Raw genomic sequence first — 18,732 nt, 5'->3', positions numbered from 1 at the left:
CAAAGGATCAGGGGAGTCACAATCGAACATTGAATGAAACAACCAGAACATGAAATGTGTGAAATGAAGCAGAGCATTCTGAGACTGAAGTAGAGAGGTAAATGAAAAGAACGGAGTAAGCCACAGAGAGATATCAATCATACAATGCAGGGATGGTCAACTTTGATGGGGGTTTGGCCACAAAAAATCTGAACTTATTATAAGGGGCCGAAGTATCCACATGTGCGTACAACGCCTCCTACCACATTGCAAGCAAAACATTTTAGCAGCCCCCCTCTTGACAGTGGAGAGAACATTTTTACGTTAATTTCATGCAATTCTGCACATTTTGCAATGGGGCGTACAGAAAAAGTTGCCGTTTTAAAGCAATTATTCACAATTCTTTACTGCAATTCTTCACATTTTGCCATAGCGCGAAGAGATTTTTCCATAGAATGCCGAGTGCTCCCGAGTGGCACAGCAGTCTAAGGCACTGCATCACAGACCCTGGTTCAATCCTGGGCTGTATCACAACTGGTCGTGATTGGGAGTCCCATAGGGCGGAGTCGTCTGGGACGCGTTCACCAGACAAGCATACGCACTGTCATGGATGCAAGGTCCGATCCAACTTCTGACAGCAATGTAATGAAACAGCAGGGAGCAGGTCTCCCTTCTGACCTTCTAGCCCGTAGTCCAGCGCGCTACCGACTGTGCCGCAAAAATGGAGAATTAAAAATAGGTCTTGCCCCTGGTTCAGTCCAGAGCTATCAGAGTCATACACAACAGAGATGCTGCCTGGGCCAAAACTAGATTCACAGACTCAGCCCAGACTGGCAGTCTGTCAGGGGATTGAGAAATTGTGTGTTAAACTAGTTTAAAAAGCCAAAGCTGATTATTATGTTAATACACTATCTGAATGCACAGGGAAAAGTTACACTATGCTAACATTAGACAAATATGTGTATGTTTTATTGTTATATTTTCATTGTAATGTATACATGGCTCTCTTGTAAAATAGACTTTTAATCTCAATATGACTTTTGGTATATGGCCAAAATACCAAGGTTAAAGGCTGTTCTTGTGCACGATGCAACACGGAGTGACTGGACACAGCCCTTAGCCATGGTACATTGGCCAAATACCACAAACCTCTGAGGTGCCTTATTGCTATTATAAACTGGTTACCAACGTAATTAGAGCAGTAAAAATAAATGTTTTGTCATACCCGTGGTATATGGTCTGATATACCACGGCTGTCAGCCAATCACCATTCAGGGCTCGAACCCTCCAGTTAATAAGTACATTTATATATACAAATACACCCAGTGTATTTACACAAATGAAACCCAAATCATTTTCTTTATTTTAGCACACATAAGAAACTGATACCATTAGAAAATGTGTATATAACTGCAAATTTGACCAATTTAATACCTGAATTCCCACCAAAATCCCTGAACATTCATTAATTGTCAAATTTTTAAATGTATTTTTTAAATTTTACTAGGCAAGTAAGTTAAGAACAAATTCTTATTTACAATGACGGCCTACCCCGGCCAAACCAGGACGACGCTGGACCAATTGTGCGCTGCCCTATGGGACTCCCAGTCACGGCCAGATGAGATACAGCCTGGAATCAAACCAGGGACTGTAGCGATGCCTCCTGCACTGAGATGCCGTGCATTAGACCGCTGTGTCACTCGGGAGCCAAATAGTGTGTTCCCTGACCGGGGATCGAACCCAGGCCGTGGCGGTGAGAGCACCAAATCCTACCCACTAGACTAGACTATCCATCAAATTGATTTTAAAAAATTCAAAATGTTTTGAGTATTTTCATCCGGTGTCCAACTTTTGCATTTATTGGAATTGTTTTTATAACCTTTTAACAATTGTGATGACCATTACTACTTCATGGCACTCGTTCAGGGTGAGGATGGTGTATCCTGTGATCACTAATGACTAGAGTAAACTGTGCCCCATAAACAAAAAGCAAACGCTTACCAGGCCTGTGCCACTGTGTGGTGCTGGTGTGCTGTGTTTACATTAGTACTCTACCTTCAGTTTGAGTGTGTGGTTCTCAGCCTGGGCAAGTTCCAGCTGCTTCTCCCTCTCCTTCAGCCTCTCCTCAGCCTGCTGAAAGGAGCTTCTCAGACTCTTCATCTCATCCCGGGTGTCCACACGATTGTGACAGCTCTCTAGTAGAGATTTCTGCAAAGGAAGCTAGTTCTTTAATTCCTCATACCAACCATGGGCATTATTGCATGCAGCAATCATGAGCAGAAAGATTGAGTCATACACTGAAACTAAGATTAACAGCTTCGAGCTACTTAAAACAAACATGTATAATGAACCAGACAGGATATCCTTAAGTATAGTGCTGCCCACTGGGCAAAAACTGGTTCAATCAATGTTGTTTCCACGTGATTTCAACCCCAAAATTCTATGTGATGATGTTGAATCAAAGTGGAAAACTTGATTGGATTTGCAAAAAGCCATCAACGTACGGGAATTTCATCTTTTTTCACCCAACTTTTAACTTACATCCAATCACAGGGTGACATTTTTGGTTGATTTCACTTTGAATTCACAAATGTAAATCAAAACGAGACATTGAACTGACGTAGGTGCCCAGTGGGATGGCCGTGACGAGACAGTGACAGGCCTGTTTGACAGTGTTGTTGATCCTGTACCTGGAGGTCGATGTTGGCAGATATGAGGGAGCTGTTCATCTGGTCAAAGCTGTCCATGGCTGCAGTCCGAACCCTCACCTCTTTCTCCAGAGTCTTCCTCTGGGAGTTGGCAGTCTGGAGAGACACACATGGCACACCCAATTCTCAGATTTTGTATCCATTTTGTGCTTATAAGAAGCTGTTAGCTGTCTTATTAGTCATGTGTGCCTTTGTGTATTGTCTTACCCTGATGTCTTGTGATAGTTTCTGCATCGAATGTTGCATTCCTCCAAACTGGCCGTACATCCGCTCTCTGACCTTCTCCAGGGAATCTCGCACCTGTGCAGCACAGAGATAACACACAATTCGAGTAATCCATCCTTATTGCTTAATTAGCAAATCTATAATATTGTCCATGTTACAGAATCCTGGTGTTAGCTCTTGGATACCCTGCAGGCCTGTCAGGTGTACTGTACTGTAGGCCTCTGCTCTGTTTACACTCCTTAACTTGGATCAGCTTCATCGTAATCTTCTCCATCTCCACTCACCTCCTTGATGTAACTCATCTCATCCCTCAGGTGATTGACAGACCACTCGCACGCCATCACTTCCTGCTGTCTATCCGAGCCTGTCCCCTGCAACACACCGTACACCTTGGGCCCGTGCTGCCGCTGCAGCGACGTCTCTAGCTCCCCATTGGTCGCTGCACTGAGGTGCTGAGGGAGACAGGATCAACCCGGTCAGGTTTCTATCTAGGCAGACTTTCTACCAGCCTGTAGATGTGTGTGTGTTCGCCTCTATGTGAGTGTTTGTGCGTTTGCATATGTGCGCATGCCCAGGTATTTCGAGCATTGCTGCTGAGCACTTGAATCTGGAGGTTGGGAAGCAGGGATGGAAACAGGGTGTAGTGAGGGTGTCATATTTCTGCAACCCAGCTCCTGCTGTCTCCCTGCTATTGTTCCTCTCCAACAGGGCTCTTAAGGAGCACAGGTACACACTGACACAGGTCCTTTGTAGCTCAGCAGTATCAAGAAGTGACTCTAGCACCTTTATGGTATCTTACAGTAACATACAGTATGAGAGGAATCCACTGGGTGACACAGATACAGAATCTTATCAGTCTCACAATGAATAAGTCTTACTGTGTGAAGAAGCAATATGTTTCCATTGTTATGATCAGACAGGCAGCCAGCCCATATTTGAGTCTGTTATCTACCCTACATTATTCAACAATAGAGGAACCAAAACAATGGCCCGCCCTACTATGCCACAGACTCCAGTATAAACGATGGAAGGTGAATCTGTTTGCCTTTGACGATAAATTTGGGACACTCAAATTAGTATGATATGTTACGTTTGGTATGGTTACATAAGTCAGATGGTTACTTAAGGCAAACACAAAAGTATTGTGGGTGGGCGGATAACGCAAATGTCGAGCAATCCAAAGATTGCGAGTTCAAATCTCATTACGGACAACTTTAGCATTTTAGCTAATTCGCAACCTTTCAACTACTTACTACATTTTAGCTACTTTGCAACTACTTAGCATGTTGGCTAACCCTTCCCTTTAGCCCTTTTTAGCTAACCCTTCCACTAACCCTAACCTTAACCCTTTTAGCTAATCCTTCCTATAACCCTAACCTTAACCCTTTAACCCTAACCCCAACCCTAACTCCAGCCTACCTAACATTAGCTAGCTAGGTAACGTTAGCCACCTAGCTAGAATTCGTAACATATCATACATTTAGTAAATTCCTAACATATTGTAGGTTTTGAAAAGTCACAACATATAATATGAATTGTAATTTAAAGTGGGTGATGGATAGCCCCAAATTAATACATACCATACGAAACATAACATATCATACAAAAATTGAGAGACTCGAATTCACGTACAGAATAATACGAAATGCTCTGAGACCAGGTTGTGCACATAGGTCCATATGACCTCTGTTTCTACCAGAGGCAGAGAGTTGTACCCAATACTACACATCAACAACATTTGTTTAACATACACAGAAATCAATACTTAGAATTATCTGAGGATAGGTTATATCAAGGATAATACAAAAGGTTCTAAATGTTCTTGTTTACATACAGTACATAGTTTGCATATTTGTGTTTCACACGCCAATAGCAGAGTTGACCACAAATTCAGGAAGTCACTTCCCATATTCTCACCATAACATTCTGTAACTTTCCCTTTCAAAAGCCTCTATGTAGGAAACCATGATAGCTTTTTATGTTGTGGTTGTGGTAGTTTACCTGTACAGGTGACTCACTGCCAGCTGGTCTCTCTCTCTGGATGACTGTGTTCTTCTTCTTCCATGTTCCGTTGACAACCTTCTCCTCTTGCTGAGAAGACAAACAGAAACAAACAAACTGTGTGTTCACAATGTATGGACATATTTCACAACCCTGTAACCTGATTATCACTGAATGCTTGTAATATTTTGTTTGCAAATTATATGGTTCAATGTACACAATGCATTCCCCTCTTTCAGATAATGATATGGGCTAAAGGGTAGATTCCTCTCAGACAGTTAGGGGAGCCCACGGTCATGTTCGCCTTGGATGGTAGTCCTCTCCCCAGTATATTATGTGAAACACTACCTTTAACCCTCACAGTATCTGGTAACCATAGTGAGACCATTTCTTTTTTGATTTTTCGTTCACCTTTTACACCTGTTGTTTTGGGTCATCCCTGGCTTGTGTGTCATAATCCTTCTTTTGATTGGTCTAGTAATTCTATCCTTTCCTGGAACGTTTCTTGTCATGTGAAATGTTTAATGTCTGCTATTCCTCCTGTTTCTTCTGCTCCCTCTTCACAGGAGGAACCTGGTGATTTGACAGGAGGGCCGATCTGCGCACAGTCTTCAGTCGGTCCAGAGCCACCTCCCTTCCTCCTCACCGGTCGTATGATTGTTGTACTGATCTCCTCAAGAAGCGTTTTACATCCGTTCCTATCCTTGTTACACCTGACGTCACTAAACAGTTCATTGTCGAGGTAGACGCGTCAGAGCTGGGCGTGGGAGCCATTCTGTCCCAGCGCTCTCATACTGACGATAAGGTCCACCCTTGCGCATATTTTTCTCATCGCCTGTCGCCGTCGGAACGTAACTATGATGTGGCTAACCGCGAACTGCTCGCCATCCGTTTAGCCCTAGGCGAATGGCGACAGTGGTTGGAGGGGGCGACCGTTCCTTTTGTCGTTTGGACTGACCATAAGAACCTTGAGTACATCCGTTCTGCCAAACGACTCAATGCGCGTCAAGCTCGTTGGGCGTTGTTTTTCGCTCGTTTCTAGTTCGTGATTTCTTATCGCCCGGGTACTAAGAACACCAAGCCTGATGCTTTATCCCGTCTCTTCAGTTCTTCTGTAGCGTCTACCGACCCCGAGGGGATTCTCCCTGAGGGGCGTGTTGTCGGGTTGAATGTCTGGGGAATTGAGAGACAGGTTAAGCAAGCACTTACTCACACTCAGTCACCGCGCGCTTGTCCTAGGAACCTTCTTTTCGTTCCCGTTTCTACTCGTCTGGCCGTTCTTCAGTGGGCTTACTCTGCCCAGTTAGCTGGCCACCCCGGCGTTCGGGGTACGCTGGCTTTTATTCGCCAGCGTTTTTGGTGGCCTACTCAGGAGCGTGACACGCGCCGTTTCGTGGCTGCTTGTTCGGACTGCACGCAGACTAAGTCCGGTAACTTTCTTCCTGCTTCTGCTCCTGGCCTTGCTGGGTCTCAGTCTGTCCCCAGCCACCGCATCTCTCCTGCCCTTGCTGTGTCTCAGTCTGTCTCCAGCCACCGCATCACTCCTGGTCCTGTTCCTGCACTTGCTGTGTCTCAGTCTGTCCACTGCCACCGCCTCTCTCCTGTTCCTGGTCTTAGCCTTGCTGTGTCTCAGTCTGTCCCTAGTTGTTACTCTCCTGGCCTGTTTGGTCCTGATTGCTCTAACGCTTACAGTTCTCTACCCGTGTCTCATTTTTATAAGAGTTATTGCACTAGATTCCCTCTTCATCGTTTCCCGTTACGGTCCTGAGGAGAGGAGTTGGGTTCTTTCTCGGGACGTGCTGGACCGTTCGTTGATCAATGATTTCCTCCGTTGCCGCCAGGGTTCCTCCTCGAGTGCGCCAGGAGGCGCTCGGTGAGTGGGGGGGTACTGTCATGTTTTGTCATATATTGTCATGTCTTGTCCCTGTGCTTTCTCTTCTATTCGTTTCCCCCTGCTGGTCTTATTAGGTTCTTTCCCTCTCTCTCTCTATCGTTCCGTTCCTGCTCCCAGCTGTTCCTCATTCTCCTAACTACCTCGTTTATTCTTTCACACCTGTCCCCTATTTTGCCCTCTGATTAAGTCCCTATTTCTCTCTCTGTTTTCGCTTCTGTCCTTGTCGGATCCTTGTTTGATGTTTGCTGTTCGCTGTGTACTGGTTCCGTCCTGTTGTGTTTTTGCCTTCATCAGATGCTGCGTGTGAGCAGGTGTCTCTATCAGCTACGGCCTGCGCCTACCCGAAGCGACCTGCAGTCTGTGGCCACTTCTCCTGTTATTCCCCTCTACAGACTAGAGGATTTCTGTTATTCCCCGTTTGGACATTACCTGTTAAGAATTCAGGATTAGTCGTTTTCTGTTTGGACTGGAATAAACTCTGTTTCTGTTAAGTCGCTTTTGGGTCCTCATTCACCTGCATAACAACTGTAGTTTTGATCACTGGGAACAGTCATTATTTCATTTTAGACCACATCTTAGTCATAACCCATACATTTATTTTTTAAAGAATGGTTTGGACTACCGCAAATCTTTGTGGGGAAAGAGCTAGGAGAAGCCTAGTTTCTGTACACTCCTTGATGACAGACATCAACAACACGGGATGGTAATTGATATACAGTACCAATCAAAAGTTTGGACATGCTTATTCATTCAAGGGCTTTTCTTAATTTTTTACAATTTTCTACATTGTAAAATAATAGTGAAGACATCAAAACTATGAAATAACACATATAGGATCATGTAGTAACCAAAAAAGTGTTAAACAATATTTTTTCGATTTTCAAAGTAGCCACCCTTTGCCGTGATGACAGCTTTGCACACTCTTGGCATTCTCTCAACCAGCTTCATGAGGAATATTTTTCAAAGAGTCTTGAAGGAGTTCCCACATATGCTGAGCACTTGTTGGCTGCTTTTCCTTCACTCTGCGGTCCAACTCATCCCAAACCATCTCAATTGGGTTGAGGTCAGGTGATTATGGAGGCCAGGTCATCTGATGCAGCACTCCATCACTCTCCTTCCTGGTCAAATAGCCTTTACACAGCCTGGAGGTATGTTTGGGGTCATTGTCCTGTTGAAAAACAAATGATCGTCCCACTAAGCGCAAACCAGATGGGATGGCATATCGCTGCAGAATGCTGTGGTAGCCATGCTGGTTATGTGAGCATTGAATTGTAAATAAATCACTGTCACCAGCAAAGCAGCTCCACACCATCACACCTCCTCCTCCATGCGCTCATGGTGGGAACCACACATGCGGAGATCACCTGTGCACCTACTCTGCGTCTCACAAAAAAATGATGGTTGGGACCCAAAATCTCAAATTTGGACTCATCAGACCGAAGGACAGATTTCCACCGGTCTAATGTCCATTGCTCATGTTTCTTGGCCCAAGCAAGTCTCTTCCTCTTATTGGTGTCCTTTAGTAATAATTTATTTGCAGCAATTCAACCACAAAGGCTTGATTCACACAGTCTCCTCTGAACAGTTGATGTTGAGATGTGTCTGTTACTTAAATTCTGTGAAGCATTTATTTGGGTTGCAATCTGAGGTTCAGTTAACTCTAATGAACTTATCATCTGCAGCAGTGGTAACTCTGGGTCTTCCTTTCCTGTGGCTGTCCTCATGAGAGACAGTTAACTCTAATGAACTTATCATCTGCAGCAGTGGTAACTCTGGGTCTTCATTTCCTTTCGCGACTGCACTTGAAGAAACTTTCAAAGTTCTTGAAATGTTCCGGATTGACTGACCTTCATGTCTTAAAGTAATGACAGACTTTCGTTTCTCTTTGCTTTTTTGAGCTGTTCTTGACATAATGTGGACTTGGTATTTTACCAAATAGAGCTGTCTTCTGTATACCACTCCTACCTTGTCACAACACAATTGATTGGCTCAAATGCATTAAGAAGGAAATAACTTCCACAAATTAACTTTTAAGAAGGCACGCCTGGAAATGCAGGTGACTACCTCATGAAGCTGGTTGAGAGAATGCTAAGAGTGTGCAAAGCTGTCATCAAGGCAAAGGTTGGCTACTTTGAAGAATCTCAAATATAAAATATATTTTGATTTGTTTAACACTTTTTTGGTTACTACATGATTCGATGTGTTATTACAATGTAGAAAATAGTACAAATAAAGAAAAACCCTGGAATTAGTAGGTGTGCCCAAACGTTTTACTGGTACTGTATAAAAAAGCTCTTGTTTCTAAGAAGAGAAAATAGGAGCTTCCATACTAAATAAATATTAGCTCAGAGGAACTTCAGCCAAAACATCTACTCTGCAGCCCATCAAGCCAGAGAGAGAATGTGTCCTTCGCCCATCCAGCAGAGATAAGAGATGGGGAACAATGACGCCACTGTTGTTTCATGGCCTCCTGAGCTCGACGTTGCTTCACATTTCCACACCAGATAATCCACAGAGAGAGCAGGCTGACGAGAAATTATGAGGCGCTCCAAATAGGCAATGTGAATTCCAACAGATGGGAGAGAAGAATGGCCGGCATTATGTTTTATGGCCAGTACTGTACACACCCTCTGAAAGAACTCAATATGTCAGCCTCTATTGCATTTTAAATATTACAATATAGGTGTTTCAGCATGTTTGCAGAGCGAGCATTTATTCCAGTTTTGTCCTGGATTCTTTGAAGTTGTAGCTGCAACAGACACAGATTTTTCTTCTTCTATCCAGTCAGATAAGGGGCTGTGAAAACAGTTTTCATGTCCTGCCAAAGGAATTTGACCCTTACTGGACTGTCAGTGTTATGTATTCATGGAAAACCAGATGAGAGAGGCCTAGTCTGAAGAACTCAAAAGTGAAAGCAATGGGCAATATTTGCTTCTACACTCTTAGAAAGAAAAGGGTTCCAAAAGGGTTCTTCGGCTGTCCCCACAGGATGAACCCTTTTTGGTTCCAGGTAGAACTCTTGGGAACTCTCACCCTCTGTGGAAAATGTTTTACATGGGACCCAAAAGGGTTCTACCTGGAACCAAAAGGATTCTACCTGGAACCAAAAAGGGTTCTTCAAAGGGTTCTCCTATTGGGACAGCCAAATAATAATTTTACGTTCTAGATAGCACCTTGTACTATTCACTACTTTAATTTACATAACACTATCTAAGCTTGGCTGTGTATCAAAATTGCTTGCATAATGAAAGACTCCACTGTGCTATATACCTCTGTAATTCTGCTTTGCGCCCTGAGCTTTATTTCCTTTCCTTAGGACATATACAGTTGAAGTCGGAAGTTTACACACACTTAGGTTGGAGTCATTAAAACTCGTTTTTCAACCACTCCACAAGTTTCTTGTTAACAAACTATAGTTCTGGCAAGTTGATTATAACATTTACTTTAAGCATGACGCAAGTCGTTTTTCCAACAATTGTTTACAGACAGATTATTTCACTTATAATTCACTGTATCACAATTCCAGTCGGTCAGAAGTTTACATACACTAAGTTGACTGTGCCTTTAAACAGCTTGGAAAATTCCAGAAAATGATGTCATGGCTTTAGATGCTTCTGATAGGCTAATTGACATAATTTGAGTCAATTGGAGGTGTACCTGTGGATGTATTTCAAGGTCTGCCTTCAAACTCAGTGCCTCTTTGCTTGACATCATGGGAAAATCAAAAGAAATCAGCCAAGACCTCAGAAAAAAATTGTAGACCTCCACAGGTCTGGTTCATCCTTGGGGAGCAATTTCCAAACGCCTGAAGGTACGATGTTCATCTGTACAAACAATAGTATGCAAGTATAAACACCATGGGACCATGCAGTCATCATACCGCTCAGGGAGGAGACACATTCTGTTTCCTGGAGACGAACATACTGATGCGAAAAGTGCAAATCAATCACAGATCAACAGCAAAGGACCTTGTGAAGATGCCAACTCAAGACACTTGTTACTCCACATGGATATAGAGTTATGACCCCAGTCAACTCTGGGGTTGTGTTGGGTGAGCCAAGGGTGGCCGAGAACTAATGGTGCAAGGGGTGAGTCCATGAGTAGGAATGATAGTGTCTCAGTGTGATTGCCAGAAGTGATGAGTGTGATAGGTTCAGTGGTGTGAGAAATGTTGGGGAGTTCTTGACCATTGAGAGCGTTGACGGATATCTTGTGCGTGAGTGAGGTGATAGGAATCTGGAGTTTGTGAGCGAGCTTGAAGTCCATGAAATTACCCTCTGCTCCTGAGTCCAGTAAGGCTTGGGTGTCGTGCGTGTGGGTGGCCCATCTTAGTCTTACCAGGAGGAGAGTAGATGATGAGGTCTTCTCTGTGGTGACACCACCCGATAGTAGCCTCATGCTTACTACCGGGCCTGATCTTTTACCGGGCAGGAGTGGATAAAGTGGCCCGCTCTACCACAGTAGAGACAGAGTCCTTGGGATCCCCGCCTCTCCCTCTCTTCCCGGGAGAGGCGAGCTCTCCCCAGCTGCATGGGTTCGTGAGCGGAGGCTGAACTGGCCGTGTTCCCGCCGCTGGCATGCCAGCCCTCCGTGTCGTTATACGGTCTGTTAGGGCATGCTCGGCGGCCAATACGACTCAGACGAGCGTCGACCCTCAAGGCTAGTTCCACTAGTCCATTTAAACTCCTGGGAAGGTCCAGAACATAAATCTCCTTCTGGATCCGGTCCTCCAGCCCATGCAGGAACATGTCCCACTGCGCCTCCTCGTTCCACTGACACTCTGCGGCCAGAGTGCGGAAATGGATGGAGTATTCCGATACTGAACGGTCTCCTTGGCGAAGGTCAGCGAGTAGTCTGGCCGCCTCCCTACCCGCCACGGCCCGATCGAAGACCCTTCTCATCTCCTCGGAGAGTGTCTGGAAAGAGGTGCAGCATGGGTCCTGGTTCGCCCACACCGCCGTTCCCCAAAGAGCCGCTTTGCCTGATAGCAGTGTGAGTACGAATGCTACCTTAGACTGTTCACGGTTGAAGGTCCGTGGCTGCAACGAGAAATGCATGGAACATCTCGTAAGAAAAGCTCTGCAATAGTCAGGATCACCTGAATAACCCTCTGGTGTCGGTAGCCATGGCTCTAGCTGGGAATCCGGCTCTGGCGGGGCGGGTTGAACTGCCGGTGTAGGTGGCGCAGCGGAACCCCTCAGATGTTGCAATTGTTGGGTCAGCTGGGATACCTGAGTCGCAAGGGCTTGTACTGCCCGACCTGTGCTGGAGATGTTCTCCTCTTGTTGATCCATTCTCGTGATACTGCAGGAAATGAATTCGGTCAGACTCGTTGAACTCGCTGCATCCATGGTCTGGTCTGATCGTTCTGTGACAATACAGAGGCGGATGCAAGATGCAAGCAACGATGGTTTAATGAATACGGTTTACAGCAGCAACAGGACAGACAGACTGTACTCAGACGGAATCTGACCCAGGGACTAGGGCGCATCTTCCGATGATAGCGTGCTGAGAAATCCAGGGGAGTGTGTCCGGATGGGTAGGAAGGAGCACAGCAGATAATCCACACAAGGGCGGCGAGAGATGAGCACGGACACACGACACAACCTCAGGGAAGTAACAACGATCAGACAACAAGAAACACTGGTTACAGAACATATAAAAGGGAAGATAAGTGGTTCCAGCTGGCGCAGACAATCAGGCCGAGATTGGGAACCACGCCCACACAAACACGAGAGAGAGAGAGAGAGAGAGAGAGAGAGAGAGAGAGAGAGAGAGAGAGAGAGAGAGAGAGAGAGAGAGAGAGAGAGAGAGAGAGAGAGAGAGGGAGGCAGTGGATTAATGAACCGTGACAATAATGACCATTGATAGGTTTGGAGGAACAATTAGATACCACGAAATTGGGGAGAAAAAGGGGTAAAAAATAATAATAAAAAAATAAAATATATGTTTGGAAGAAAAAGGGGGAGGCTTGCAGGCCGAAGAACACCATCCCAACCTTGAAGCATGGGGGTTGCAGCATCATGTTGTGGGGGTGGTTTGCTGCAGGAGGGACTGGTGCACTTCACAAAATAGATGGCATCATGAGGTAGGAAAATTATGTGGCTATATTGAAGCAACATCTCAAGACATCAGTCAGGAAGTTAGAGCTTGGTCGCAAATGCATCTTCCAAATGGACAATGACCCCAAGCATACTTCCAAAGTTGTGGCAAAATGGCTTAATTTCAACAAAGTCAAGGTATTGGAGTGACCATCACAAAGCCCTGACCTCAATCCTAAAGAAAATGTGTGGGCAGAACTGAAAAAGCATGTGCGAGCAAGGAGGCTTACAAACCTGACTCTGTTACACCAGCTCTGTCAGGAGGAATGGGCCAAAATTCACCCAACTTATTGTGGGAAGCTTGTGGAAGGCTACCCAAAACATTTGACCCAAGTTAAACAATTTAAAGCCAATGCTGCCAAGTACTCATTGAGTGTATGTTAACTTCTGACCCACTGGGAATGTGATGAAAGAAATAAAAGCTGAAATAAATCATACTCTCTACTATTGTTCTGATATTTCACATTCTTAAGATAAAGTGGTGATACTAACTGACCTAAGACAGGGAATTTTTACTAGGATTAAATGTCAGGAATTGTGAAAAACTGTGTTTAAATGTATTTGGCTAAGGTGTATGTAAACTTCAGACTTCAACTGTATGTGGAACTTACATTACATGTCATGTAGAATTAAAAAGATTTGCTAATATAACCCATTTGATTAAAATGCCTTAACTTCAAAAACACCATCCTTTGACACAAGCCCATTGTGGCAGTGGGGGTCTTACATTGCAGGCGTATAAACTTTCAGTCTAGCACCTCTGTGCCACAGTTCCAGGCAGTTCACATGGAGCAGATGCATTACACCACATCCAGGTCAGAGTCACTGATAAGACTGTCTCACACGGAGTGTCGGGTTACAGGACACGCCCTTTTTAATTTCATGGTAGATCACCACTTTCGTCATTGTCCTTTTCCAAAACATGATATCTCCGACTTAAATGTAAGATGTTTCCTCCCTCCTTCACTTAACTACTTTGTCATATGTGTTTTCTTTCTTCGTCTTCTCCATCTCTTTGCGACACCACAGTCTTTTTGTTTCCTGCTACCCAGGTTTCACTTCCAAATGACTAACAAACCAAGAATATGTGCACAATATGAGAGTGTTCCCTATTGTTACCTATATTTTCAATTCCTCTGAAGATAACATCTACATACAGCGAGTTCAACCATCAAATAATCTAGTGTCAAAGACAGCCCACAGACTTTTACGATAGTCGCTCTCCATGTTTGATGCTGACCTTTATTTTCAGATGTAGGTCGTAGTGACATCATCTGCTTATTGTTTGATTCACTCAAAGTACTGTACTGATGAATACTGAATTGGCATTATTGAATGAAACCCTGACAACAAGGGAAGAGTTATGTCAGCTGCCTTCAACATGCCTGCTAAGTCAATAGATAAAGGGAAGCTAGAGGGGATGTGGTCGGAGGGGAGGCACTTTGATCATCCTTCTCCCCTACTTTCCCACTGTACGTCCTTACATACTAATCCTCTGTTTATGTTCTATCTGTAAGGTCTCTGAAGTTAATGGGCTGGGATAATTATTCATGTAATGTGCGATGTGTCCTGGCCGCTCCAGAGCGCTGCTCTTGTTAGTGCTGGGTGGCTCGTTAAGTGGGCCTAGCTTCAGCACAGACTGATACCACATTGCAGTCTGAAGCGCACAGCTGGCCATGGCAGAGTGGCACGGCCCTCATACGACTGGCACAGATGTGAAGTATCATCAGCAGGGCCCTGAGTATTTCCAGACCACATAACTAAACCAGGAAAAACTCTGGGTCCTAATTAACTAGGGCCCAACGTTGTTCTCCTCTGTGCTGCTCATTGTTCAACCCTGACCTGGCTGTCGTCTTTTATCCGTAGTAATGCTGTAAACATGCACAGCTTCCTGAAGGGAAACACCATCAGATTACACCATTAATCACGGTGCTATCAGCTGAACTGTGATGACAAAGGGGTGGGGCAGGTTAGAGAAACAGTGTACAAGGTACAAAGAACAGCATGGACCTATCTCTCTGCTTTCTGTCACTATCTCAGTCTCTGTGGAGGAGCGACCGAATCATTCTTCACCTAACCTCAATGTGATTCTAAGCAGCACACTGTGTGCTGTCAAACACTTACATTACAAACTAGCTGATGTAACTTTGCCAGACCACAGCTTCTCAACACAAACAGAGCAAAACGGCGAACCACCTCTGGCAAACAACATGCCTGCCTTTATTATGACGTAGGCTACCCATGTGTACTAAGTAGGTACCAAGTAATTAAAAATAATTCCGTGATTGTTTAGTGATTGTTTATTGGCTAAACATTTGTATAAGACGACAAACAAAATGTTACAGTATGATGTTATCATGTGTCGTGTACATTACATATGACATACGGCATCTGAAAACAGACAACAGTATGCGGTTCTGTGTAATCCTGTTGTCAGCTAGGCTTGTGCATGCTGAAGAGAGTTCTACTGTAGATGAAAATGGACACGCAGCTCCTAACTTTGTGCAGCGTACTGTGAAAATCAGACACAGCTGTGTATGTGTCATGTATACTCCCTCTCCGGCCTCTAGGTCACCAGGCTGCTGATTATCCAGCACACATGTCCCCATCGTCTTGCGCACCTGCGCCTCATGACACTCACCTGGACTCCATACCTCCTTGATTATCTTCTCTATATCGGTCACTCCCTTTTCCTCAGGTGTTATTGACTCTTTTTTCATGTCTGTGCGTTGTTAAAACACTCAGTCCCTGAACTTGCTTCCTGACTCTCAGTGCACTCGTTACAGTATGTACTGTACACACCCCTGTGTGGATACAGTTGCATAACCAACAGCCCAGATAATGTAACAGCAGTAAATCTCAGGGGTTCCACCTTTTCCTCGTCTCTGTATTGTGTAAACAGTTTTTTAAAACTTTATTTAACCAGGCAATTCAGTTAAGAACAAATTCTTATTTTCAATGACGGCCTAGGAACAGTGGGTTAACTGACTTGTTCAGGGGCAGAACAATAGATTTTTACCTTGTCAACTCGGGGATTCAATCTTGCAACCTTCCAGTTACTAGTCCAACACTCTAACCACTAGGCTACCTGCCGCCCCGAATGCTACAGTCCATGGAATGTTTCTAGAACTGAATCAAAGCGGGTTCCTACTTCACAATTCTCACCTGACTTGTGTGTGTTTGAGGGATAGAGAGGGCTGTGAATAAGAAAGGGAGAGAGGCAGAGCATACAGACTACAGGTTGAGAAAGCAAAGATTAAGGGAGGGGAGAGAGAGAAAAGATAAATCCAGGCTCCATAGGGTGGTGAAGATGAAGACGTGTGAGGCTGACTGGGTGTGTGAGGCTGACTGGGTGTGTGAGGCTGACTGGGTGTGTGAGGCTGACTGGGTGTGTGAGGCTGACTGGGTGTGCATTTTGAGACTCACTCTGTCTGAGGTTGGTTTCTTGGTCTCATTCTGTCCATTGTCTCCTGTATGAAGAGTTAGTCTGAGGCGCCGGATCCTCCTCTGGGACAATCAAAAACAGATAGAAACACACACAGACATAAAAATAAAATGTCAATGTCACTCAGTTCAAGCTCATGCACCAGTAATCAATGTCATAGTTGGATGAAAACTCAAATGTGTTGTGTTACCCAGTGTCACTCTTTACGACATAAAAATGGATTGGTTCATATGTAATGTGATAAGCATGTGAGACACAACATTCGTGTTGTAATGAGCCTGATTGTTGTGTTACAATAAGCAGTGGAATGTTTCTGACGGGGTCCAAATACAACAGGTCACCATCAGTATTTATAATTATAGACTGTGAAACCACAAACAAAAATGATGCAAATGTAACTGCAATGAGGTAACTGCATCAATATGCTTTATACCACTTCATGCTAGCACTATCTTGTTTACAAGTTCAACACATCCCTTTAGAACCAAGGTGCCCTAGGAGCTGATTAACATACTGTAATTGCTAAAGCAATCTCTTGGTTGAGAGTGAAACATGACGCTGTAATCATCATAAGGATTAATCCAACTCCATGTTGGCTTTTATGTTGGCTATAAATCCTTTGGTGTCACTTCATTAGCTGTGAGAATGGCTTTTATTGGCAGTTTAAAGACGCTGTCTGCTTTGCGCTCTGGGCTGATCAAATAAACATGACAGCCCTGCCTCCCAGATACTCGGCTCTCATTACAAGCTCAAACAGATACACGGATCCCTGAGCCACATGCAAAATTCCAACATACCGGCAACACTCAAAAAGTGAGAATGATTAGTTGTGATGTAGACATGCTACAAAAACTAGCCTTGAGCAGCCAGACGTGAGGAAAACAGATTGAGAGAGAGAAAAGTGAACGGGGAGTGGGGGGAGCAGAGACAAAAGCAAACAAACATCAGATAGTCTACAAACACACTAACTTACACAAACCAACACGCCATGCTACTCATCTGACAGGCGAATGAGTGATGTTTGGGTTCTATCCTGGGACAGAGTGGCCCCCTGGGGCTCCTTACCTCACTGGGCTGCTCTGGACTGTCCTCGGTGGTGGTGACCGATCCTGGTGAGCTGTAGCGTAGCATGTCTCCCCTGGCCTCTGTCCACTCCCCTGTTATCTCTTTTCCTCTCTCCCTCCCTCTCTTCCTCTCACTCTCTTTCTGGACTACAGTACAAACTCACACAGCCCCCAGCTCCAGCCACTGTGTGAGAGACTAGAGAGTGAATGAACAAGAGGGGAGGGGAAAGAAAGATCCACTCTGACAAGTTTCTCTCTTCAGTGTTATGTAGAATTCATTTTCCAGTTGATGAACAAGGCCTGGTATTCTTGTTGAGTGCCAGTCAGTCAGGGGCTAGACTACAGACCAGCTCCACACAATCCCTACTGTTCTGCTACTGTATAGAACTATGACACTGTCCCAGACTGTAGACAGCACCTGACTCTACCTGGCTGACTGACTCTCTCTCTCTCTCTCTCTCTCTCTCTCTCTCTCTCTCTCTCTCCCTCTTTCCATGAGCCTCCCATCAGACCTGTCGGGCCACATTTCACCCACTCTCTTGCTCTGCGCCTCCCACCTGGGTTGGGCTGTCACAGGGTGGGCCCTCACAATCATGGACAGGTGGAGCTCTATGGCACATAGCCCTGTTTACAAAGCCCTGTTTACACCATGCCCAAACCTGTGGGTTTTGTGATCTGATCAATATGATCAAATCACTATCTGATCAAAGTTGGTCAGATCTACACATGGTTTTAAAGTGTGTCTCTTATCCGTCCAATGTGTCCACATTGTGATCAGATTTATTGGGGCCTCCCTGTATGCAAAACACTCAAAGTACTGTAATATATTTAAATTCAAAATATGCCATTCTGTTCTTCAGAAGAAAAAAAATGTTTAAAAATGTTGTTGAAGACCTGCCCTTAACAAATTAATAATTAATTAATTATCTTTGTTGTGGTGTATTGAATTGTGGTGTATAAGTGGTTTTTCATTTGTACTTATTGTATGCAGTTACATTAAATTGTTTTATTTTAAATAGATTTCCTTTCATATTTTAATTTTACCTAAGACCTTTATAGACACAACCAATGATTATTTTTGCAATAGCATATATGAAATGTATTTATTAGACTGTCAGAATGTTCACGTCCAAAAGACTAATCACTGGCTCGAATGGGGGTCCCTCGAGGCCAGGCCCTTTCTAGTGGTACATGGTTTGACCATCCAGATCTGTTTACACTTGATTGATATCCAGATACAATGGGTCCCTGACTACCTCCAAAGGTGGTCAGAAAGATCTGATCACAATCAGATCACAATGCGTCCTTTAATCGT

General features: G+C 44.4%; 1 protein-coding gene across 2 annotated transcripts in view; it reads right to left on the bottom strand.

The window, feature by feature from the left end:
- LOC124033738 (myocardial zonula adherens protein) overlaps nucleotides 1-17,928 on the bottom strand; it is a 22,953-nt gene extending 5,025 nt beyond the window's left edge. For both annotated transcript variants that reach the window (XM_046345956.1, XM_046345957.1), the window contains exons 1-7: nucleotides 17,419-17,928; nucleotides 16,335-16,415; nucleotides 4,914-5,003; nucleotides 3,197-3,364; nucleotides 2,895-2,987; nucleotides 2,670-2,783; nucleotides 2,035-2,187 (exon numbers count right to left, since the gene is read on the bottom strand). In XM_046345956.1, the coding sequence (XP_046201912.1) occupies nucleotides 2,035-2,187; nucleotides 2,670-2,783; nucleotides 2,895-2,987; nucleotides 3,197-3,364; nucleotides 4,914-5,003; nucleotides 16,335-16,415; nucleotides 17,419-17,484 (765 nt within the window). In that variant the 5' untranslated portion in view covers nucleotides 17,485-17,928. The remainder of the gene's footprint in view (nucleotides 1-2,034; nucleotides 2,188-2,669; nucleotides 2,784-2,894; nucleotides 2,988-3,196; nucleotides 3,365-4,913; nucleotides 5,004-16,334; nucleotides 16,416-17,418) is intronic.
- Nucleotides 17,929-18,732: the final 804 nt, after the last annotated feature.

Source organism: Oncorhynchus gorbuscha, linkage group LG04 (genome assembly GCF_021184085.1).
Source record: "Oncorhynchus gorbuscha isolate QuinsamMale2020 ecotype Even-year linkage group LG04, OgorEven_v1.0, whole genome shotgun sequence".
Taxonomy (NCBI): domain Eukaryota; kingdom Metazoa; phylum Chordata; class Actinopteri; order Salmoniformes; family Salmonidae; genus Oncorhynchus; species Oncorhynchus gorbuscha.
The sequence above is the reverse complement of the archived record's forward strand: the minus strand, read 5'-3'. Positions and strand labels throughout refer to the sequence as shown.